The sequence below is a fragment of the Heterodontus francisci genome, chromosome 5, assembly GCF_036365525.1.
Source record: "Heterodontus francisci isolate sHetFra1 chromosome 5, sHetFra1.hap1, whole genome shotgun sequence".
In the NCBI taxonomy this organism is placed as follows: domain Eukaryota; kingdom Metazoa; phylum Chordata; class Chondrichthyes; order Heterodontiformes; family Heterodontidae; genus Heterodontus; species Heterodontus francisci.
Window position 1 is genome coordinate 199,823,924 of NC_090375.1, and position 25,997 is coordinate 199,849,920.

A 25,997-nucleotide genomic window follows, 5' to 3' on the forward strand; every position below is an offset into this window, starting at 1 on the left:
TTCACCACCGATGCACAGTGGCAGCAGTGTGTACCATCTACAAGATGCACTGCAGTAAAGCACCAAGGCTCCTTAGACAGCACCTTCCAAACCCGCGACCTCTACCAACTGGAAGGACAAGGGCAGCAAATGCAGGGGAACACCGCCACTTTCTAGTTCCCCTCCAAGTCACACACCATCCTGACCTGGAACTATATCGCCGTTCCTTCACTGTCGCTGGGTCAAAAACCTGGAACTCCCTTCCCAATAGTACTGTGGGTGTACCTACCCCACATGGACTGCAGCGGTTCAAGAAGGCTGCTCACGGCCACCTTTCAAGGGCAATTAGGGATGGGCAATAAATGCTGGCCTAGCCAGCGATGCCCACATCCCATGAATGAATTAAAGAAAGTCTGGGCCCGAAAAAAAGCTGAGACTAGTTTCTACCCTAAAGATTTCACTTGGAATCACGTGACATTAATCATCGAAATTATGTCAAATGTTGAAATGTACCAAAGAAAGACATAGATTTACTTTTCTCCATATCAGCAGCAACTTGCCATCAGAGTTTGCCAACTCGACAGTGAAGTTTGAAATATATATTTTCTGTGCATCATATGGTGTTTGGTGATTCATCACTCATTGCTTCCAAATAAAGTGAGGTGAAAATATATATGCCAAATGGATTCTGGGTTAAATTGCCAGAAGAGGTGAATTCAAATCCCCAGAAGTCATGGCAAAGCTGCACAGAGCCCTGGTCAGGCTGGAGTGCTAAGCACAGTGCCCTCACTCGACACAGAGCTGTCACTCAGTGCAGTGCCCTGGTCAGAACTCTTGCTGAGCACAAAGCCCTGGTCAGGCTTCCGCCAGAACGCTGGATACAGTTCTGGTCAACATGACACAAAGTGGTAATCAGACCTGAAAGGGGGAGTAGAGGAGAACAATGAGGCTGATCCTTGGGGTCCAGATGGGTGTAATTAAACCCAACTGAAGAGAGGGGAATGTGGGCCAGGCATGAGGCCTGGATCCTGGGAAACTGGAACCTTTTAATCTTTTTAATCTTGATTTGCTCCTTACAGTGAAAGACAAGGGAGACATGACTTGGGTTTAGGTGCTGCTTGGGTATCCATATCTTAATGGCAGGCAGAAGCGCTGATGGTGGAGTGTGTGCCCACTTGCAACGTGCAAGTTCCCTCCTACTGAACTTCATTAGGGTCACCAATGGAGGACACTGCCCATGTGATCCTGTCATAACTGCTGAGATCGCAACCCCATAATTTCTAGGGTTATGTTGTCAACACATGTAAAAGAAAGGATTGATCGAATAATGCTATCTAATTTACAAATGCACTGACGCCTAGTGCGGCTTGAAAATGTAAGTGAAGTTGTGGATTCGGATTACAGTTTATGGTATAAAGCTATAGTGTTACGCTGGATTTAAAGGGTGACAGCTTCATACCATGTTTGCATTTCGATTAGCAAGGTTAATGATTCAATCCCTGTGGGCACTGAACAACAACAGGCGTTCAAGGGAAGGCTACAAACTGCTTGACCTTCACTCTGATTGATTATAGTGACATTTTTTCCCCTCAATCAGGCAGCTGCCTGATAATCACTCCCACCTCTTCAATATGAATAGTGATCTGCATTTTTTTGCAAAAGATCTTGTAACCATTTTGTTTGTCACTGCAATCCTAGTGGATTTTGCAAAATTTCATTGGACACATATTAGTATTTCAAAATCATAATTTTTAAAGACATTCAATAATGAGTATTTATGAAGATTACCATTGAAGCTGCTATTTTATATGACAACTTAGAAACAATAATCAAATCCTCTTACATACACACTAATAAATTCTAAATGCAACAAATTATTGCTGAGTCCTCATTTGCTGCTGATTAAGATAGTGCTCATAAAGTTTTTCTTGATCTGTTAAAATAAGTTTTTTTTATATTTTTCCAAAAATGGCAACATTTTTCCACAGAAATTCTGTGAATGACCATTTGTGAGAAAAAGGCCACATCTGAGGAGATCATCAAAAACTTTGTGACTAGGAATTTAGTCAAAGTGGCTAATTCAGCTGTGGTACTGGAAAGCGGTTGTCTCATGGGGTGATACACACCATGAGACATGACTTTAGTAGAGGAGAAAAGAAAACTGTTTGTCCTCAAAAAAACCTGTTTGTCTTTGTTATAATGCAACTGATCAATCATATAATAAATCAAATTGTATAACAAATCAAATTACAGAATTCCTCAGCAGAATCAGAAAGGATTGTTACATTAGTGGATTTTCATTGTCGACTCCTAACCAAGGGAAGGAAATAGAAAAGGAAATCTGTATACAAATCAGATAAATGAGTAGGAATGGCAAAATTATTGTTGTTGGAAATTTTAATTATTTATTCAGTGATTTGAAGAAGAGGGTGAAACAGGAATAGAATTCCTAAAGTATGTGCAATATTCCTTTCTCAAGTACTATGTTCATATTTTCACAAAGGAAAAGGTGTTGTTCGTTGCATTATGAGCATAAATACCTAGATGAAGAGAAAATAATTAGATGCAGTCAATATGGATTTCAGAAAGAAAGATCATGCTTCACAAAAGTGATTTATTTCTTTGAGGAGGTGACAGGTATGGTGGATGGGCGGAAAGGCACTGGATGTGATATACAGGAACTTTCATAGCGCCTTTGAAAAGTACCACACAGGAGATTATTGCAGGAGATTAAAGGATATGGAATTGGATAAGGGTAGTAAATTGGATTAAAAGTTGGCTAGACGAGAGGAAATTGAGAGTAGTGCTATGATCAGGTGAGGAGCAGTCACAAGGCTCCCCTCTTGTCCCCCTCCTTGTTTGACTACTTCAGGTTTATTCTTTCTTAAAACAGTGAATGTACTTACCACTTCAGTGAGTGTTTTACCTTTTTCCTTTGTTGTGATCGTAAAAGAACCAATCGGACAGGTTTTCTTCAGTTTAAACAAGAAAGAGGTGAGTTTATTGTCCTTAAAAAAAACTAAACCTGATCAAGATAAAATAATAAAATTACACTATACTTTCACTCACACGTGCACATGAGTCACACAAATAGAGTACATAGTGATAAGAAATAGTTTGGTTTGGGTTAGAGTCCAGAACAAGAAAAAATTAATACACAGTTTGTGGAGTTGGCTAATTTTGTTGTCTTCCGGCTGAAGTTGTGATCTTGAAGTCTTTGGCTGATAGAAGTGCACTTTGTGGCTGGCCCACCTGGCTCAGGGTTTTCTTAGAGATAGAATTGCAGGTGGCTTTTTTCCCCTGAGATCTCTGTCTGTAGCAATCTGTAGGCTTGGATGGTCCATAGTCACAGATGGATTTCAAACTGGCGATGTTATCTGGAGAGAGAGACACACACACACAGCCCACTGGGGTTCTGCTTGGTTAGCATATGAAGCCTGCCTGCTTCAAAGTCTCAGGAGCTTGTCTGCTGTGTGTAACAAAACTCCCAGTTTTACACAGCCTGGGGAGACTATCACATGGTTCTCTCTATCCCTTTTGTTTTTAATGAAGTCCAAAGTCTAAAACTCAAACCTCTCTCAGGTGGTATTGTCAGTGTTTACCTCCTGGAGGGACGTTTCCACTCATGAATGCCTCAAGTTGGCTTTGAATGTCCTGCTAATGAGGGTGATATGGATAATCTACTCAGTTAGCCAAAGCATTGTCCTAGATGGGATTCTTGTTAGACATATGTCTCCAATTCGATGTCCTGGAATGTGAGGTATTTTAGAAGCAAATTTTAGTCACCATCTTGGCTGCCAGTTTTTAAAAAGTTAATTGCAGGATCCCAGCTCTTTTTTTAAAAAAGTTTTGATGTCGGTTTCCAACCCATGAATTAAAAATCCTCATTTGGTATAGCATGTTTTCTTGAAATAGGAATTAAGGGCAGTTTCTTAGAGTGGGTGGAAGTGGGGGAGGCAGTGGCATAGTAGTAATGTCACTGGATTAATAATCCAGGGCCCAGGCTAATGCACTGGGGACATGGGTTCGAATCCCACCACAGCAGATGTTGAAATTTGAATTCAATTAATATAATTTGGAATAAAAAGCTAGTCTAATAGACCATGAAACCATTGTTGATTGTTGTAAAAACCCATCTGGTTCACTAATTCCCTTTAGGGAAGGAAATCTGTTAGTCTGGCCTACATGTGACCTCCAGACCCACAGCAATGTGGTTGACTCTTAAATGGCCTAGCAAGCCACTCAGTTGTATCAAAATGCTATGTAAGAAAAGGAATGAAACTGGATGGGCCACCTGGCATTGATCTATGCACTGGAAATGACAACAACAAACCCAGCCCTTTTGACCCTGCAAAGTCCTCCCTTCTAACATTTGGGGGCTTGTGCCAAACTTGGGAGCGCTGCCTCACAGACTATTCAAGCAACAGTCTGAAATAGTCATTGTCATGGAATCATACCTTACAGACAAGGTCCCAGACACCACCATTACCATCCCTGGGTATGTCCTGTCCCCTTGGCAGGACAGACCCACCAGAGGTGTTGGCACAGTGGTATATAGTTGGGAAGGAATTGCCCTGACTCTGGACCCCATGAAGATTCATGGCATCAGGTCAAACATCACAAGGAAACCTCCTGCTGATTGCCACCCCCTGCCGCCACCCCTCCCCCCTTTCCACTGATGAATCAGTGCTTCTCCATGTTGAACACCACTTGGAAGATGCACTGAGGGTAGCAAGGGCACAGCATGTACTCTGGGTGGGGGGACTTCAATGTCCATCACCAAGAGTGGCTAGGTAGGGGCACTACTGGCTGAGTACTAAAGGACATAGCTGCTAGACTGGGTCTGTGGCAGGAGGTGAGGGAACCAACAAGAGCAAAAAACCTACTTGACCTCATCCACACCAATCTACCAGTCCATGACAGTATTGGTAGGAGTGACCACTGCACAGTCCTTATGGAGACGAAGTCTCGTCTTTCCGTTGAGAATACCCACCATCGTGTTGTGTGGCACTACCACCATGCTAAATGGGATAGATTTTGAACAGATCTAACAACTCAAAACTGGGCATTCATGAGGCGTTGTGGGCCATCATCATCATCATTAGCAGCAGAATTGTATTCAACCACAATCTGTAACCTCATGGCCCGGCATATCCCCCATCTACCATTACCATCAAGCTAGGGACCAACCCTGGTTCAATGTAGAGTGCAGGAGGGCAGGCCACGAGCAGCACCAGGCATACCTAAAAATGAGGTGTCAGCCTAGTGAAGCTACAACCCATGACTACTTACATGCCAAACAGCGGAAGCAGCATGTGACAGACAAGGCTAAGCAATCCCACAACCAGTGGATTAGATCTAAGCTCTGCATTCCTGCCACATTCCATCCATGAATGGTGGGGGACAATTAAACAACTAATAGGAGGAGGATACTCCACAAATATCCCCATCCTCAATGACGTGGGAGTCAAGCACATCAGTGCAAAAGACAAGGTTGAAGCACTTGCATCCATCTTCAGCCAGAAGTGCTGAGTGGATGATCCATCTTGGCCTCCTCCTGAAGTCCCCGGCATCACAGCTGCCGGTCATCATGCCAATCTGATTCACTCCACAGTTATGAAGGTGCTTCTATAATTTTTGTTAAGTTTTTTTTTTGAGGGCTCATATTTAAATTGTGGAGATGGATTCATTGGAAGGCTGAAGATTTTATAAATTCTGGACTTTGTTTTGTTATTGACAGTTCACTGAAAGGACACTGAGATGTTGTTTGAAAACAACCTTTGCTGGAAATCATGTGCTTTAAGGTCAATAAACAACAGAAACCTTGGTGACCTGGGAAAGATGTTTACAGAGAAGCCACACAGTGGCGCAGTGGTTAGCACTGCAGCCTCACAGCTCCAGTGACCCGGGCCCAATTCTGGGTACTGCCTGTGCGGAGTTTGCAAGTTCTCCATGTGACTGCTTAGGTTTTCACCGGGTGATCCAGTTTCCTCCTACAGCCAAAGACTTGCATGTTGATAAGTAAATTGGCCATTATAAATTGCCCCTAGGATAGGTAGGTAGTAGGGGAATTGAGGGAAGGTGGAGATGTGGTAGGAATATGGGGTTAATGTATAAATGGGTGGTTGTTGTTCGGCACAGACTCGGTGGGCCGAAGGGCCTGTTTCAGTGCTGTATCTCTAAATAAATAATAAATAAATAGTGGGATTTGAACTCTTGTCCCCAGGGCATTAGCCTGCACCTCTGGATTACTAACTCAGTGACATTGCCACTATACCATTGTCTCCCCTGCTGTGGTATATTAGTGTGGCAATGGTACCTGCTGCGGTATATTACAAGTGAGGATCGTACCTGCTGTGGTATATTATGCTGGGGATGCTTCCTGCTGTGATATATAGTGGTGACAATACCTGCCTTCGTACACAATGGCAGGGACGGTATATGCTGTGGTATAATATGCCAGGGACGCTTCCTGCTGTGACGGTACCTACCTTCATACATAATTGTGGGGACAATTCCTGCTGTGGTATATTATTGTGGGGATGGTACCTGCTGTGATAAATGCTGGTGACGATACCTGCCTTCATACACAATGGCGGGGACGGTATATGCTGTGGTATAATATGCCAGGGATGCCTCCTGCTGAGACGGTACTTGCCTTCATACATAATGGTGGGGACAGTACCTGCTGTGGTATATTATTATGGGGATGGTACCTGCTGTGGTATATTACGGCAGGAATGGTACCTGTTGTGGTATATCATGGCAGAAACTGTGCCTGCTATGGAGGATGGTAACTGCTTTGGCATATTATGGTGGGGACGGAACCTGTTGGAGTATATTGATGTGGGGACGATACCTGTTGGGGTATATAATTGCTGGACGGTACATGTTGGTGTATATTACAGTGGAAACAGTACCTGCTGGAGTATATTATTGCGGGGACAGTACCTGCTGGGGTATATTATGGAGGGGACGGTACCTGTTGGGGTATATTGATGCGGTGACGGTACATGTGGGGTATATTATTGCAGGGTCGGTACCTGTTGGGGTATATTAACGCGGAAACAATACTTGTGGGGTATATTAATGCGTGGTTGGTACCTGTCAGGTTTATTGATGTGGGAGCGGTACTTGTGGGGTATATTAATGAGGGCATGGTACCTGTAAGTATATTAATGTGGCAACGGTAACTTTTGGGGTATATTAATGCGGAAATAGTAGGTGTGCTGTACATTAATGGAGGGACGGTATCTGTGAGGTATATTAATGCGGGAAAGGTACCTGTGGGGGATATTAAAGCAGGGACAGTACCTGTTGGAATATATTAATGCGGGGACTGTACCTGTTGGGGTATGTAATGTGAGAGGGTGCCTGTTGGGGCATAGTAATGTGACGACAGTACCTGTGCAGTATATTTATGGGGGGACAACTTGTGGGGTATATTAATGTGGGAATGGTACCTGTGGAGTATATTAATGCCGGGATGGCACCTGTGGGGTATATTACTGGAGGAACAGTACCTGTTGGGATATATTAAGGCAGGAACATTAACTATTGGGGTATATAAATGTGGGAACGGTATCTGTGGGGTATATTGATGCGGGGCCGGTACCAGTCGGAACATTAAAGTGGGGAAGTTACTTGTTGAGGCATATTAATATGGGGATGGTACCTGTTGGGGTATATTAATGTGTGGATAGTACCTGTGGGGTATTTAAGGTGGGAACAGTACCTGTTGTGGTATTATTAATGCTGGGACGGTACCTATTGTTAAACTCCAGAAAGCTTGTTACTGAAGGATAATGCTGGAGCCTAGATTTACTCAGTTTCACATTTATTGTGCAGATTAAAATGATTACAAACAGGTAGCTCCTTATTCAAAACCCTCCCCCAGTCTCAGTGAGTGTCTGCTTCTAAGTGCTCAACTAAGACCCCAATTAACACCCTTCATCTGCATACAATCAAACCATGGATACACAATTAACAGATTAATACCTGTTGAGATATATTAATGCAGGAACTGTATCTCTGAGGTATATTAATGCAGGAACGGTACCTGTGGAGTATATTAATACCGGGATGGCACCTGTGGGGTATATTATCGGAGGAACAGTACCTGTTGGGACATATTAAGGCAGGAACATTAACTGTTGGGGTATATAAATGTGGGAACGGTATCTGTGGGGTATATTGATGCCGGGATGGCACCTGTGGGGTATATTATCGGAGGAACAGTACCTGTTGGGACATATTAAGGCAGGAACATTAACTGTTGGGGTATATAAATGTGGGAACAGTATCTGTGGGGTATATTGATGCCGGGATGGTACCTGTTGGGGTATATTAATGTGTGGATAGTACCTGTGGGGTATTTAAGGTGGGAACAGTACCTGTTATGGTATTATTAATGCTGGGACAGTACCTGTTGTTAAACTCCAGAAAGCTTGTTATGGAAGGATAATGCTGGAGCCTATATTTACTCAGTTTCACATTTATTGTGCAGATTAAAATGATTACAAACAGGTAGCTCCTTATTCAAAACCCTCCCCCAGTCTCAGTGAGTGTCTGCTTCTAAGTGCTCAACTAAGACCCCAATTAACACACTTCATCTGCATATAATCAAACCATTGATACACAATTAACAGATTAATATCTGTTGGGATATCTTAATGCAGGAACTGCATCTCTGAGGTATATTAATGCCGGAACGGTACCTATTCGGGTATATCGATAGCAGGACAGTGCCTGTGGCATATATTAATGCGCGGATGGTACCTGTGAGATATATTAATGCGGGAATGGTATCTGTGCTGTGTATTAATGCGGGGAACGGTACTTGTTGGGGTATATTAAGGCAGGAACATTAACTGTTGGGGTATATAAATGTGGGAACGGTATCTGTGGGGTATATTGATACCAGGACAGTGCTTGTGGGGGATATTAATGTGGGAATGGTACCTGTGGAGTATATTAACACCGGGATGGCACCTGTGGGGTATATTATCGGAGGAACAGTACCTGTTGGGACATATTAAGGCAGGAACATTAACTATTGGGGTATATAAATGTGGGAACGGTATCTGTGGGGTATATTGATGCCGGGATGGCACCTGTGGGGTATATTAATGCAGGAATGGTACCTGTTCAGATATATTGATGCCAAGACAGTACCTGTGGCATATATTGATGTGGGGATGGTACCTGTGGGGTATATTGATGTGGGGACAATACCTGTGGGGTATATCAATGCCAGAATGTTTCCTGTGCTGCATATTAATGTTGTAACGGTACCTGTTGGGGTATTTTAATGCACGGATGGTACCTGTGAGGTATATTGATGTGGGGACGGTACCTGTTGGGTATATCAATGCAGGGACGGTACCTGTCAGGTATATCAGTGCAGGGATGGTACCGGCAGGGTGTATTAATGCAGAAACGGTGCTGTTGGTGTATCTTAATGCAGAGACAGTAGCTATGAGCTATATTGATGCGGGGATGCTACCTGTGGGGTATATCAATGCAGGGACGGTATTGGTGGCGTATATTAATGTGGGACAGTACCAGTTCTGTATATTAATGTGTAGATGGTACCTGTGGCATATATTAATGTGGGGCAGCACCTGTGAGGGTATAATGTTGTTGAGTCACGACCTGTTGGGGAATATCAATGTGGGGTTGGTACCTGTTGGGATATATAAATGCAGGGATGGTAACTGTGGGGTATACTAATGTGGGGTGGTACCTTTTGGGGTATTATTAATGCGTGGACAGTAACTGTGAGGTATATTGATGTGGGGACAGTACCTGTGGGGTATATTAGTGCAGTGTCGATACCTGTTGGGCTATATTAATACGGTGTCGATACCTGTTGGGCTATATTAATGCAGTGTTGATACCTGTTGGGGTATATTAATGTGGCATCGATATCTGTTGGGCTATATTAATGCGGCGTCGATACCTGTTGAGCTATATTAATGCGGCGTGGATACCTGTTGGGCTGTATTAATGTGGCGTGGATACCTGTTGGGCTGTATTAATGCGGTGTGGATACCGGTTGGGGTATATTAATGTGGTGTCGATACCTGTTGGGCTATATTAATGTGATGTCGATACCTGTTGGGGTATATTAGTGCGGCATCGATACCTGTTGGGCTATACTAATGCGGTGTCGATACCTGTTGGGCTAAATCAATGCAGTGTCGATACATGTTGGGCTATATTAATGCGGTGTCCATACCTATTGGGCTATTTTAATGCGGTGTGGATACCTGTTGGGCTATATCAGTGCGGTGTCGATACCTGTTGGGCTATATCAGTGCGGTGTCGATACCTGTTGGGCTGTATCAGTGCGGTGTCGATACCTGTTGGGCTGTATCAGTGCGGTGTCGATACCTGTTGGGCTATATCACAGACTTGGTGGGCCAAAGGGCCTGTTTCAGTGCTGTATCTCTAAATAAATGTCAAGGTTTATGGAGGTCAGGATGTTGACTTTCTGGTTTGTGCTTTTGCTTCTGAGAGGTTGTTTTGGTTCAGTTGGGGTGTAAACTGTTATGAAGACAGTAGGTGTTTTGCTTGCCAAGGAAAAAGAAACCCAAGCTCATTTTGCCTGCACCTCTCTAAGACACCCAGAGAAGGCCAGTGTATCAGCTCCTCTTTCCTCCTGTCTTTGGAAATCTTTGTGATTCAAGTGTGTGTTGGCTGAAACTCCTGATGCCACATGTCTCCTGGAAAGCCTACCAGAAGATTTCTTGACATCACCAGAGCGAATTGCTTCTGAAAAGATCCCAGTGACCAGTCTCTGTATAACCAGATGCCAGACAAAAAGGGACAACTGACTTCCTTCTGTATATTGGGGAGGTGGTGGCATAGTGGTATTGTCACTGGACTAGTAACCTAAAGACCCAGGGTATTGCTCTGGGGACATGGGTTCAAATCCCACCACAGCAGAAGGTGGAATTTGAATTCAATTAATAAATATGGAATTAAAAAGCTAGCTTAATGATGGCCATGAAACCATTGTCGATTGTTGTCAAAACCCATCTGGTTCACTAATGTCCTTTAGGGAAGGAAATCTGCTGTCCTGGCCTACATGTGACTCCAGACCCAGAGCAATGTGGTTGACTCTTACAAGGCCTAGCAAGCCACTCAGTTGTATCTAACCTCTATGAAGTCAATAAAAAGGAATGAAACCGAACGGACCACCTGGCATCGACCTAGGCACTGGAAACGACAACGGCAAACCCAGCCCTGTCGACCCTGCAAAGTCCTCCTTACTAACATCTGGGGGCTTGTGCAAAAGTTGGGAGAGCTGTCCCACAGACTAGTCAAGCAACAGCCTGACATAGTCATACTCATGGAAGCATACCTGACAGACAATGCCCCAATCACTGCCATCACCATCCCCGGGTATGTCCTATCCCACCGGCAGGACAGACCCAGCGGAGGTGGCGGCACAGTCATATACAGTAGGGAGGCAGTTGCCCTGGGAGTCCTCAAGATTGACTTTGGACCCATGAGGTCACATGGCATCAGGTCAAACATGGACAAGGAAACCTCCTGCCGATTACCACCTACAGCCCTCCCTCAGCTGATGAGTCAGTACTCATCCATGTTGAACAGCATTTGGAGGAAGCACTGAAGGTGGCAAGGGCACAGAATGTACTCTGGGTGAGGGACTTCAATGTCCATCACCAAGAGTGGCTTGGTAGCACCACTACTGACCAAGCTGGCCGAGTCCTAAAGGACATATCTGCTAGACTGGATATGCAGCAGGTGGTGAGGGAACCAACAAGAGGGGAAAACATACTTGACATCATCCTCACAAATCTGCCTGCTGCGGATGCATCTGTCCATGACAGTATTGGTAGGAGTGACCACCGCACAGTCATTGTGGAGACAAAGTCCCGCCTTCACATTGAGGATACCCTCCATCGTGTTGTGTGGCACTACCACCATGCTAAATGGGATAGATTTCAAACTGATCTAGCAATGCAAAACTGGGCATCCATGAGGCGCTGTGGGCCATCATCAGCAGCAGAATTGTACTCAACCGCAATCTGTAACCTCATGGCCCAGCATATCCTCCACTCTACCATTACCATCAAGCCAGGAGACCAATCCTGGTTCAATGAAGAGTGCAGGAGAGCATGCCAGGAGCAGCATGAGGCATACCTCAAAATGAGGTGTCAACCTGGTGAAGCTACAACACAGGACTATCTGCGTACTAAACTGCGCAAGCAGCATGCGATAGACAGAGTTGTGATCCCATAACCAATGGATCAGATCTAAGCTCTGCAGTCCTGCCACCCTAGTCGTGAATAGTGGTGGACAATTAAACAACTAACTGGAGGAGGTGGCTCCACAAATATCCCTATCCTCAATGATGGGGGAGCCCAACACATCAGTGCGAAAGATAAGGCTGAAGCATTTGCAACTATCTTCAGCCAGAAGTGCCGAGTTGATGATTTGTCTCGGCCTCCTCCTGAAGTCCCCAGCATCACAGATGCCAGACTTCAGCCAATTTGATTCACTCTGCGTGATATCAAGAAACGACTGAAGGCACTGGATACTGCAAAGCTATGGGCCCAGACAATATTCTGGCAATAGCACTGAAGACCTGTGCTCCAGAACTTGCCGTGCCCCAAGCCAAGCTATTCCAGTACAGCTACAACACTGGCATCTACCCTGCAATGTGGAAAATTGCCCAGTTATGTCCTGTACACAAAAAGCAGGACAAGTCCAACCCGGCCAATTACCGCCCATCAGCCTACTCTCAATCATCAGTAAAGTGATGGAAGGTGTCATCAACAGTGCCATCAAGCGGCACTTGCTTCGCAATAACCTGCTCAGTGACGCTCAGTTTGGGTTCCGCCAGAGCCACTCAGCTCCTGACCTCATTACAGCCTTGGTTCAAACATGGACAAAAGAGCTGAACTCAAGAGGTGAGGTGAGAGTGACTGCCCTTGACATCAAGGCGGCATTTGACCGAGTACGGCATCAAGGAGCCCTAGCAAAACTGAAATCAATGGGAATCAGGGGAAAATCCTCTGCTGGTTGGAGTCATACCTAGCACAAAGGAAGATGGTTGTGGTTGTTGGAGGTCAATCATCTGACTCCAGGACATCACTGCAGGAGTTCCTCAGGGTAGTATCCTAGGCCCAACCATTTTCAGCTGCTTCACCAATGACCTTTCTTCAATCATAAGGTCAGAAGTGGGGATGTTCGCTGATGATTACACAATGTTCAGCACCATTCTTGACTCCTCAGATACTGAAGCAGTCCTTGTAGAAATGCAGCATGACTTGGACAATATCCAGGCTTGGGCTGATAAGTGGCAAGTATCATTTGCACCACACAAGTGCCGGGCAATGACCATCTCCAACAAGAGAGAATCTAACCATCTCCCCTTGACATTCAATGGCATTACCATTGCTGAATCCCCCACTATCAACATCCTAGGGGCTACCATTGACCAGAAACTGAACTGGAGTAGCCATATAAATACCATGGCTACAACAGCAGGTTAGAGGCTTGTAATCCTGCGGTGAGTAACTCATCTCCTGACTCCCCAAAGCCTGTCCACCATCTACAAGGCACAAGTCAGGAGTGTGATGGAATACTCTCCACTTGCCTGGAGGGGTGCAGCTCCAACAACACCCAAGAAGCTCAACACCATCCAGGACAAAGCAGCCCTCTTGATTGGCACCCTATCTACAAACATTCACTCCCTCCACCACCGATGCACAGTGGCAGCAGTGTGTACCATCTGCAAGATGCACTGCAGCAACGCACCAAGGCTCCTTTGACAGCACCTTCCAAACCCGCGACCTCTACCAACTAGAAGGACAAGGGCAGCAAATGCATGGGAACACGACCACCTGCAAGTTCCTCTCCAAGTCACACACCATCCTGACCTGGGACTATATCGCCGTTCCTTCACTGTCACTGGGTCAAAATCCTGGAACTCCCTTCCTAACAGCACAGTGGGTGTACCTACTCCACATGGACTGCAGCGGTTCAAGAAGGCAGCTCACCACCACCTTCTCAAGGGCAATTAGGGATGGGCAATAAATGCTGGCCTAGCCAGCGACGCCCACATCCCATGAATGAATAAAAAAAAATTCCCTTTTTCTCTTCAAAAATTAGCAAGTATTTGGCCAAATTATTCTTTTTTGTCCTTTTTTGTGTGTGTGTGTGTGTGTGTGTGTGTGTGTGTGTGTGTGTGTGTGTGTGTGTGTGTGTGTGAGTGTATGTGGGAAATTTAAAATGGGAACTTTCATATTTCAGCCTGTGTGTTAATGCTTTGCTTCATTACTGGATAAGCCTTGTTAGATAATAAACTGATAATTTTGTTGTTTATTAAAGAAGCCTGGTTGGTTGATTTTATTCTGGGATAAAGAGTAGAGTATATGATTGACTGAATCAGTAACTGGGTAAAAATTTTAAAAATATATGTTGTGACCTGCGGGGATGTGAGACTGGAAAAGGCAGTGCACTCCTCCCACCTCAGTTGTAACATATAATTGGGGGCTCTGTGCAGGATAGCCCAAGCCAATTACACGTAAATTGTAAGTGGGTTAATAATAATTGAAAAGAGGAAAAGGAAAAATCAGATTTCTTGTGCATGAGAGTAAAGTTTACACTACCGGAATGGATTTGTCAGTTGCTACCGCTTTTCTGGGGAAGGAGGATTTATCCCTGAGTGATTTGAAAAACTTAACCAAGTTTCGGCTGAAGGATTTGGCAGAACTTTTGGCATTGGAGTAAAAACCTGGAGCTAAGAAAGCAGACATAATTAAAGTCATAGCACATTTGAAATTGGGAGAAGATAAAGGCAATCCAGATAGTAGTTCAGTTGAATTAGCTAAAATTCAGTTGCAACTGAAGTTGCTTGAACTTGAAAGGAAAAAAGAGAATTGGAAATTTTAAAAAACTTGAAAGAGAGGAAAGGGAAAAAGAGAGAGCATTTCAAAGAGAAAGAGAAAGAGAGGAAGGGAATTTGAATTAAAAATGCTGGAATTAAGACAAAGGGGTGGCCTTGACTCCAAGGAAAATGCTGGTGAGGAAAGATCTGACTCCAGCCCAGGACCCAGTAGAGAGCTGTTTAAATTTGTGCAAGCCCTCCCGAAGTCTGAGGAAAAGGTCGTTGAGGCATTTTTCAATTCTTTTGAAAAGCTAGCCAGACAGATGAAGTGGCTGAAGGAAACCTGGACACTGCTTATGCAAAGCAGGTTGATGGGCAGAGCTCGTGAAGTTTATGTAATGCCGACTGAAGAGGCTTCTGCAGATTATGAGGTGGCAAAAAAATCTCTTCTAACTGCTTATGAGTTTGTCCCTGAAGCATACAGGCAGAAATTTCAGAACCTCTAGAGATAGCTTTTGCAGTTTATATAGAATTTCAGAAGGTAAAACAAATTAATTTCGATCATTGGATGCGGGTAGTAAAGGTAGAGGCCACGTATGAAAACCTTAGGGAACTATTTCTCCTGGAAGAATTTAAAAATTCACGCCCTCCATTAGAAAGAACCCATGTAGAGAACCAGAAGGTTTCAACAGCCAGACAGGCACTCCTCCCACCTCGGTCATAACACCACGTGATATCAAGAAACAGCTGAAGGCATTGGATACTGCAAAGGCTATGGGCCTTAACAGCATTCCAGGAATAGTACTGAAGACCAGAACTAGCCACACCCCTAGCCAAGCTGGTGTAGTACAGCTACAACACTGGCATCTGCCGGGCAATGCAGAAAATTGCCCAGATATGTACTGAACACAAAAAGCAGGACAAATGCAACCCATCCAATTATTGCCCCATCAGTCTACTCTCAATCATCAGTAAAGTGACAGAAGTGGTCGTCGACAGTGCTATCAAGTAACACTTGCTCAGCTATAACTTGCTCACTGACACTCAGTTTGGGTTCCGCCAGGGTCACTCAGCTCCTGACCTCATTACAGCCTTGGTCCAAACATGGACAAAAGAGCTGAACTCCAGAAGTGAGGTGACAGTGACTGAACCTGACATCAAGGCAGCATTTGACTGAGTATGGCATCAAGGATCCCTAGCAAAAGTGGAGTCAGTGGGAATCAGGGGGAATACTATCCGCCGGTTGGAGTCACACCAACAATAATGGAAGATGGCTATGGTTGTTGGAGGTCAATCATCTCAGCTCCAAGACATCACTGCAGGAGTTCCTCAGGGCCCAACCATCTTCAGCTGCTTCATCAATGACCATCCCTTCATCATAAGGTCAGAAGTGGGGATGTTTGCTGATGATTGCACAATGTTTAGCACCATTCGCAACTCCTGATTTGCTGATGCAGCCCGTGTCCAGATGCAGCAAGACCTGGACAACATCCAGGTTTGGGCTGATAAGTGGCAAGTAACATTCGTGCCACAGAAGTGCCAGGCAGTGACCATCTCCAATGAGAAAGAATCTAACCAACTCCCCTTGACATTCAATGGCATTACCATCGCTGAATCCCCCACTATCAACATCCTGGGGGTTACCATTGACCAGAAACTGAATTGGAGCAGCCATATAAATACTGTGGCTACAAGAGCAGGTCAGAGACTGGGAATTCTGCAATGACTCCCCAAAGCCTGTCCACCATCTACAGGGCACAAGTCAGGAGTGTGATGGAATACTCTCCACTTGCCTGGATGGGTGCAGCTCCAACAATGCCCAAGAAGCACAACACCATCCAGGGCAAAGCAACTTGCTTAATTGGCACCCCATCCAGAACCTTCAACATTTACACCCTTCACTGCCAGCCCACAGTGGCAGCAGTGTGTACCATCTACAAGATACACTGCAGCAACTCACCAAGGCTCCTTCAACAGCACCTTCCAAACCCACAGCCTCTACGACTTAGAAGGACAAGGGCAGCAGATGCATGGGAACTCCACTACCTGCAAGTTCCCCTCCAAGCCACCCACCATCCTGACCTGGAATTATATTGCTGTTCCTTCACTGTCGCTGGGTCAAAATCCAGGAATTCCCTTCCTAACAGCACTGTGGGTGTACCTGCACTCCAAGAACTGCAGTGGTTCAAGAAGGCAGCTCACCACCACCTTCTCAAGGGCAATTAGGGATGGGCAATAAATGCTCGCCCAGCCAGCGGCGCCCACATCCCATGAACGAATAAAAAAAAAGAGTCCTGAGGCCCTTTCTGTTCATTGTGCACATCAATATTTGTTATATAGGGCCAGAGGGAGGGTCATTGAAATTTGCAGATGAAACCAAAATAGAAAGCATAATAATTAATTCTGAGGGCCAAAAAAAAAAGACTTCTGATTATCATGAAGATGTTTGAGTCATCCTGCACTTCTCGTTTTCTTCTTTCCTCATCTCTGCCCCGCTCCTGAATCACTGGAAAATTCTAAGTTCAGTGCACAAAGACCAATAATCGATTTAAATATTTGATAAAATTTTCATTACACATAGCCTAAAAAGTATCTCTTACTTTTGTAAATAATAAATCAGGCCCAAACCTGTGAGCCTCGGGAATATTTATTTTGGGCCGTCTGTTTTGTTAGGTTCAGTCTGATGCCTCCTTTCTGATTTTTCACAGATTGATGCTCTTTAATGGATGTTTAGCTGAAAAATGGAGAGATCAATGGACTAACCGTTTCAAGGTAAGGTACATCGAGAACAAGAGTTTGAGTGCTTATTTTAAAAAGGCTGCATGGATGTTTGTTGCCAACTTAATACACTGAAAGTGAAAATGGATGGAAAGTAGTTTAATGTAATGCTTATTCCCAGCAGTGTGCTCACTTATAATGTGCCAAGCATGACAAATCACTTTGGACACGTGAGGCTTTCTAATGTTAGAGAGGTTTCCAATTGAATTTTTCCACATATCTTATTTTTTGAAGTTAAGTTCAATGGCTCAGAGAACCAAACCAAAGGTTCAAAAAGTGGAAACTCATTTACTAAAGGAAGCTTACCAGTCTGTGGAGTTGTTGGATAATTTCACTGGGTAAAATTCAGCATGCAAAATGAATGTTAATGATAGGTCACAGCAAAAACACAAATTATTTCAAGAGACAGATTATATCGAGAGGAGCACTATACTGTGCATTTGAGGCATTGACACTTTCGGCAGAACAAGACCGAGGATTATCTCATGACAGTTCTACTTTTATTTGTCACACTTCTTTCAATGCTAATCCAATTTTACCAATGTTTTGTGGCACCCTCTCCGTTACTTTCATATTACTGGATATTATTAAATCAAATTACAGAGCACTACGGTAAACAATGATTACACACGCATTTACTGTTGTCATTATTTATCTCAGACTATAAATAGTATTTACAGCACGGAAACAGGCCTTTCAGCCAAGCAGGTCCATGTGGGCGTGTATCTTCCACATGAACCATACAAACTATACATTATCTGTACAGTTATTTTGAGTTCAACATATGTTTACTATTGCTGTATTCTATCTTGGATGTTCAACCCCCTGACAGTAATGTTATATTTAATTCATAAATGTGAAAGAGAGCTCAATCAGCTGAATTAATTATGATTTACACTACTGGGTTATGAATTCAAATCCCATTCCAGAACTTCTGCCTGTGATCTAGGCTGACCCTTAGTGCAGTACAGTAACAATAGAGGTGCTGTTTTTCAGATAAGTTGGTAAACTGAGGTCTTGTCTGCCTGTTCAGGTAAATGCACAAATCCCATGGCACTATTCAAAGAAAATCAACTGGTTCTCCTGAACTTCTGGCCAACATTTATCCCTTTACCAATACCACCAAATGCAGATGAACTAATTACTTATCTCATTACTATTTGTGGGACCTTGCTGTGTGCAGATTGACTGCTGCATTTCCCTACATAATAACAATCAATTACTACACTTTAAAAGTAATTCCTTAGCTATGAAGCTTTTTTGGGATGTCCTAAAGTCATGAATGAGGGTGTATGCAAGCAAGTCTTCCTTGATAAGTTAAAGTGTTACTGGCCCCAAAATTCCTCAGGTTATCTGCTTTGGTGCAAGTGCAGCAGAACAAGATCCCACTTTGTCACTGACCTCCAATTCAATATCCAGGGTCAAGGCAGGATCATTTGATTTAAATATTTTTCACAGGTGTCCTTGCCAGTATGCAGAGAAATTGCTGTGGCTCCTGCCATAGTCTGGAGTGACCACTACTGCCAGAAGAACTTAAACATTTTAAACCTATGAATTTGTTTGGCGCAATTGATCGCTCTGAAATTGGCTTTCCCCACCCAGGGCCCCATAGTAACCCGGCCACTAGGAACAAATGGCATTCCCAGTGCCCATTCATCACATTATTTACAGAATCACAGAATTGTTACAGCACAGAAGGAGGCCATTCAGCCCATCATGTCTACGCCAGCTCTCCGAAAGAGCAGTTTACCTTGTGCCACTTCCTGACCTTCTCCCTATAGCCCTACACGTTCTTCATTTCAGATAAGAATCAAATTCCCTCTTGGATGCCTCAATTGAACCTGCCTCCACCATACTCTCAGGCAGTGCATTCCAGATCCTAACTACTCGCTGCATGAAAAAAATTTTCCTCATGTTGCTATTGCTTCTTTTGCCAATTACCTTAAATCTGTGCCTCTTGTTCTTGAATCCTCTACCAATGGGAACAGTTTTCCCTATTTACGCTGTCCCGACCCCTCATGCTTCTGAATACCTCTTTCAAATCTCTTCTGAACCTTCTCTTCAAAGAAAACAGTTCCAGCTTCTCCAATCTATCCACTTAACTGAAGTTCCTCATCCCTGGAACCATTCTTGTGAACCTTTTCTGCACTCTCTCCAATGCCCTCACATCTTTCCTGAAGTGTGGTGCCCAGAACTGGACACAATGCTGGATTACATTCTGTTCCTACTTTCCAACCTGCACTTTGATGGAGTGAAAGCTTTTTCAATGCATGTGTAAAAACATAGAATGTAAAAAATAGGAGCAGGAGTAAGCTATATGGTCCCTCAAGCCTGCTTTGTCATTCAATAAGATAATAGTTGTTCTTTCATCTCAATGCCACTTTCCCACCCAATCCCCATATCCCTTGACTTCCTTAGAGTCCAAAAATCTAACTGTCTCAGCTTGAATATATTCAATGGCCAAACATCCACAGCCCTCTGGGGTAGAGATCTACAAAGATTCACAACCCTCTGAGTGAAGAAATGGCTGACTCCATATCCTGAGACTATGCCCCCTAGTTCTAGACTCTCCAGCCAGGGGAAACAACCTCTTTATCCTGTATCAATCTACCCTGTCAAACCCTGTCAAAATCTTATTTATTTCAATGACATTATCCCTCATTTTTCTAAACTCCAGAGAGTTTAGGCGCATTCTATTCAATCTTTTTGGAGTCATAGAATCACTTACAGCACAGAAGCAGGCCATTCCTCTTATCACAGGACAATCCTCTCATCCCAGGAATCAACCTAGTCAACCTGCACTGCACTGCCTCTAAGGCAAGTATTTCCTTCCTGAGATAAGGAGATCAAAACTTTACACAGTATTCCAGGTGTGGTCTCACCAAAGCCCTGTACAGTTGTAACAAGACTTCCTTATTCTTGTACTCCAATCCCTGTGTAATAAAGGCCAACATGCCATTTGCCTTCCTAATTGCCTGCTGTACCTGTTAGCTAATTTTCTGTGCTTCTTGTACAAAGTCACCTAAATTTCTCTGAATATCAACATTTAAAAGTTTCTCACCATTTAAAAAATATTCTGCTTTTCTATTCCTCCTATCAAAGTGAATAACCTCACACTTCCCCACATTATACTCCATCTGCCACGTTTGCCCACTCACTTAACCCATCTATATCTCTTTGCAGCCTCTTTTTCTCCTCCTCACAGCTTGCATTCCCGTTTAGCTTTCTATCGTCAGTAAATTTGGATATGCTACTCTTTTCTTCTACGTCATCAATATAGATTGTAAATAGCTGATACCCCAGCACTGATCCTTGCGGTACTCCAGTTAGTTACAGCCTGCCAACTTGAAAATTCCCCATTTATCCCTACTCTCTGCTTTCCGACTATTAGCCAATTCTCTCTTCATACTATTATATTACCCCCAACCCCATGGGCCCTTATCCTGTGTAATAACTTTTTTGTGGCACCTTATTGAATGTCTTTTGGAAATCCAAATATACTACATCTACTGGTTCCCCTTTATATATCCTGTTAGTTACAACCTCAAAATGCTCTATTAAATTTGTCAAATACGATTTCCTTACATAAAACCACGTTGATTCTGCCTAATAGAGTAATTTACGGCCTTTCAGCTTCTCGAGTCCACGCCAACTCTTTTGGGAGCTATTCACTCAGTCCTAAAGGCCTGCTCAGGTCGGGAAAAGAACCCAACCCAAACCCGACCGATCCACAGCGGACCTGAACCTGATCCGGCCCGAGTCCCTCCAATTTTGTCCCGAGCCCAACCCCGACCATAATCAACCCGACCCGACTATCCCTTCACTTACGTACCAACTGGGAAGCTCCACGAAGCTGCAGTGCATGCGTGATGACATCATAGTGACGTCACTCGCTCACTGCGCAGACTCAGTTTTGTCCCGGACTCCCAGCTCAGGTAAGTTTTTTATTTTTAATACTTACCAGCAGAGCACTTGCCATGTGTGTCCGGCCTGACCCAACCCGAGCACAACCTGGACTTGACCTGACCCAACCCGACCCGAGCCTGAAAGCCGGACCCGGAAGATGGGCCCGACCCAACCTAACCCGACACATGTCGTCGGGTCCCATTGGGTTCCGGTCGGGTAGCAGGCCTTTAGTCAGTCCCACTCCCCCACTTGATCCCAGTAGCCCTGCAAGTCTATTTCCTTCAAGTGCCCATCCAATTTCCTTTTAAAGTCATTGATTTTCTCCACTTCCACCACCCTTGTGGGCAGTGAGTGCCAGGTCATTATTCCCCACTCCATAAAAAAGTTCTTCCTCATATTCCTTCTGCATCTCTTGCTCAAAATCTTCAATCTTTTTCCTCAATCCCTGTACCATTAGTTAATCGGAACAGTTTTGCCTTGTTTAACTTGTCTGAGCCATCATAATCTTGCACACCTCTATTAAATCTCCCCTCAATCTCCTTTGTTCTAAGTTTTTCCAACCTAACCTTGTAACTAAAAACCTCGTCCCTGGAATCATTCTGGTAAATCTCCTCTGTGCCCTCTCAAAGACCCTCACATCCTTCCTAAAGTGTCCAGAACTGGACGCAGTACTCCAGTGGGGCATAACTAGAGCCGTATCAAGGTTCAGCATAACTTCCCTGAATTTGTACTCAATGCCTCTGTTTATGAAGCCCATGTTCCCAAATTCTTTACTAACCACTCTCTCAATATGTCCTTCCACCTTCAAAGATCTATGCATATGCACCTCCAGGTGCCTCTGGTCCTGCACACTCTTTAGAACTGTGCCATTCAGCATATTTTCCCTCTCCATAATGCATCACCTCACACGTCAGTATTAAATTCCATCTGACACCTCTCTGCCCATTCTGCGAACCTATCCATGTCCTGTTGCAGGCGGTTCATATTATCTTCACTGTTTGCCACACCTCCAAGTTTGGAGTCATCGGCAAATTTTGAGATTCTACCCTGTATTCCAAGATGCAATTCATTTATATATAGCAAAAAAAGCAGTGGTCTTAGCACTGACCTTGGGGAACACCACTGTCTACCATCCTCCAGTCTGAAAAACAACCATTTACTATGACCCGTTGTGTTCTGTTATTAAACCAATCTTTTTATCCAATTGGACATTGCCCCTCCTATTCCTTGAGCCTCAATTTTGTTTACCAGCCTTTTATGTGGTACCTTATCAAATCCTTTCTTAAAATCCAAACAGACAACATCCACTGCATTCCCTTCTTCAACCTTCTCTGTTACTTCATCAAAAATCTTAATTAGATTAGTCAATCATGATCTGCCTTTTACAAATCCATGCTGGCTAGCCTTAATTAACTCAAACCTCTCTAAGTGTGTGTTGATGTTTTCCATGATTATTATTTCTAAAACCTTACCCACCACATTGCTAGGACTATCCTTACACCCTTTCTTAAATGAGGGTGTCACATTTGCCACTGTCTAATCCTCTGGCACCTCCCCCTTATCCAGGGAAGATTGGAAGATTATGGAAAGCCTTTCCGCTATCTCCATCCCCACTTCCTTTAGAAACCTGAGATGCAAGCCATCTGGACCAGGTGACTCAACTACCCTTAGCATAGCCAACCTTTTTAGTACCTCTCCCTCTCAATTTTTACCCATTCCATTGCCTCTACCCTCTCCGCTTCGACCAATATTTTGTCAGATTCCACTTCCCTGTCGAATACTGAAACGAAGTACTCATTAAGTATATTAGCCTTGCCCTGCGCCTCTAAGCATATATTACTCTCTTTGTCCCTAATAGGCCCCACACCGCCTCTACTGCCCACTTACTATTTACATGCTGGTAGATGTTTTTTGGGTTCCCTTTTATGTTGACAGCCATTCTATTCTCATATTCTTTCTTTGCCTGTCTAATTTTCCTCTTCACCTCCCCTCTCAACTTGTTGTATATGGCCTTGTTCTCACTTGAAAAATTCATCTGACATACATCATACACCCTCTTTTATCGTTTCATCATAATCTCCCTTGTCATCCTAGGAACCCTGTTATTGGTTCCTCTACCTTTTGCCCTCGCTGGAATGTACCTAGCCTGTACCTTAAAAATCCAATACTGCTCTTCCTGTCTGTCTTTGGTTCCATTCTACCCTGGCTGGATCCCTTCATATCGCATTGAAATTAGCCCTCTTCCAATCTAGATGTTCTACCTTATTTTGTTCCCTGCTTTTCTGCATTTCGAGTCTAAACCTTATGATATTATGGTTATTCTTACCCAAGTACTCCCCCAAAGATACTTGGTTCACTTGGCCCACCTCATTTCTCAACACCAGTTCTAGCAATGCCTTTCTAGTTGGGCTGAGAACATACTGATCTAGGAAGTTCTCCTGAATGCATTGGAAAAGTTCCTGCCCCTCCTTACCCTTTAGTCTAGAATTATCCCAATCGCTATTTGGGTAATTAAAGTCCCCCAATATCATCACTCGATAGTTCTTGCACATCTCTGTGATTTCCCTGCAGATTTTCCTCTGTGTCCCTCTTACTATTTGGAGGCCTATAGAATATCCCTCATAACGTGATCATACCCGTTTTGCTTCTCAACTCTAACCAAATGGATTCTGTCCTTGCCCCTGTCTCAAGCCCTAGTTATTTGATTCACCAGGACAGTGACCCCAGCCTGGTTTACGTGGAGCCCATGCCAACTGAACAGTTAAATTCCGAAATAGTAGGGTATTGGTAAGGTATTAGGTGGGGTCAGAGTAAGAAGGAATGCAATAAAGTCTAAAATAGTTTTACAGTGCATGTGTGTAAATGCATGAAGCAAGGTAAATAAGGTTGTTGAATGCAGGTGCAGATAGCCTCAAGGGAATATGATGTCATGGGGATAACGGAGACCTGTCTCAAAAAAGGGCAGGACAAGGTACTAAATATTCCCAGTACAAGGTGTTCAGTAAAGATAAGGAAGGAGAGAAAGGAGGAGGGGTGGCAGTATTGATTAAGGAGAATATTACAGTGTTGGAGAGGGAAGATGTCCTAGAGGGGTCAATGACAGAATCTATTTGGTTAGAGTTCAGAAATAGTAGAGGTATCATTACACTACTGGGTGTATTCTATAGGCTACCAACTAGTGGGAAAGTTAGAAGAGCAAATTTGCAGGAAAATTACAGATATGTGCAAAAACTATAGCGTAATGATACTGGGGGACTTTATCCTAAGAAAGACTGGGATAGTGATAGTGTAATGGGCAGAGAGGGGAAAGTTTTGGAAGTATGTTCATGAGAATTTTCGAGATCAGTATGTCTCTGGCCCAACAAGGTAGGATCTGTTGTTGGATATGGTTCTGGGGAATGATGTGGGTCAAGTGCATCAAGTGTCAGTCGGGGAACAGTGATCATAATATCATAAGATTCAGGTTAGCTATGGAAAAGGGCGAGGATCAATCCAGAGTAAAAATACTTAATCAGAGGAGGGCCAATTTAAGTGGGGTGAGAACAGATCTGACCCAAGTAAATTGAAATAAAGATTGACAAGCAAAACTGTAACAGAACAATGGGCTGCCCTTAAAGAGAAGATAGTTCAGATACAGTCGAAGTACATTCCCACAGCAGGAAAGGCAGAGCAACCAAAGCCAGAGCTCCCTGGATGATGAAAGAGATAGAGAGTAAGATGAAGCAGAAAAGGGTGTGAATGATAGATGTCAGATTGATAATTCAAGTGAGAACCAGATAGAATATCGAAAGTTCAGAGGGGAAATGAAAAATGAAATAAGAGAGGCAAAAAGAGAACTTAAGAAGAGACTGGCATCTAACATAAAGGGAAATCCAGAAGTCTTCTTTAGGCAGATAAATAGTAAAAAGGTAGTAAGAGAAGAGGTAAGGCCAATTAAGGACCAAAAAGGGGATTTATGCATGGAGGCAGAGGGCATGGCTGAGGTACTAAATGAATACCTGGTCATGCCTGCAAAGAACAGTATCTTTTCCTCTAACTATGCCATCCCCTACCACATTCCCTGCCCCCCCCCCACTTGAAAGTGCCCCATATCATGATGCTATGGCCAGTTTGCCCATCCTCCCTGCAGTCCTTGTTCTCATTCATACAGGTAGCAAGTACCTTGTACCTGTTGTTCAAGATCATGGACAGAGCTAAGAGATCCCACAGTCAACGGATCAGATTAAAGTCTGTGGTCCTGCCATATCCAGTCATGAATGGTGCTGGAGAAAGAAACACGTAATGAGAGGAGAAGGCTCCAAAAACATCCTCATCCTCAACGTTGTATTATCTCTTTCTAGATTAATACAAATGAAGCTGAAGGGCAGGCATAGAGGTTGAACACAGCTTTAAAGGAGACTTGTTGCTTCAGCTTACACATGTTAACTGTGCAAAAAGAACCGAATTTGTGATATTGCATCAATTCCTG

The 25,997-nt window shown here is 43.8% G+C and overlaps 1 protein-coding gene across 1 annotated transcript in view; it reads left to right on the plus strand.

The window, feature by feature from the left end:
- Positions 1-25,997, plus strand: part of LOC137370242 (secreted frizzled-related protein 4-like) — a 59,234-nt gene that overhangs the window by 25,007 nt on the left and 8,230 nt on the right. The window contains exon 5 of the mRNA XM_068032616.1: positions 17,554-17,617. Coding sequence (XP_067888717.1) covers positions 17,554-17,617 — 64 coding nt within the window. The remainder of the gene's footprint in view (positions 1-17,553; positions 17,618-25,997) is intronic.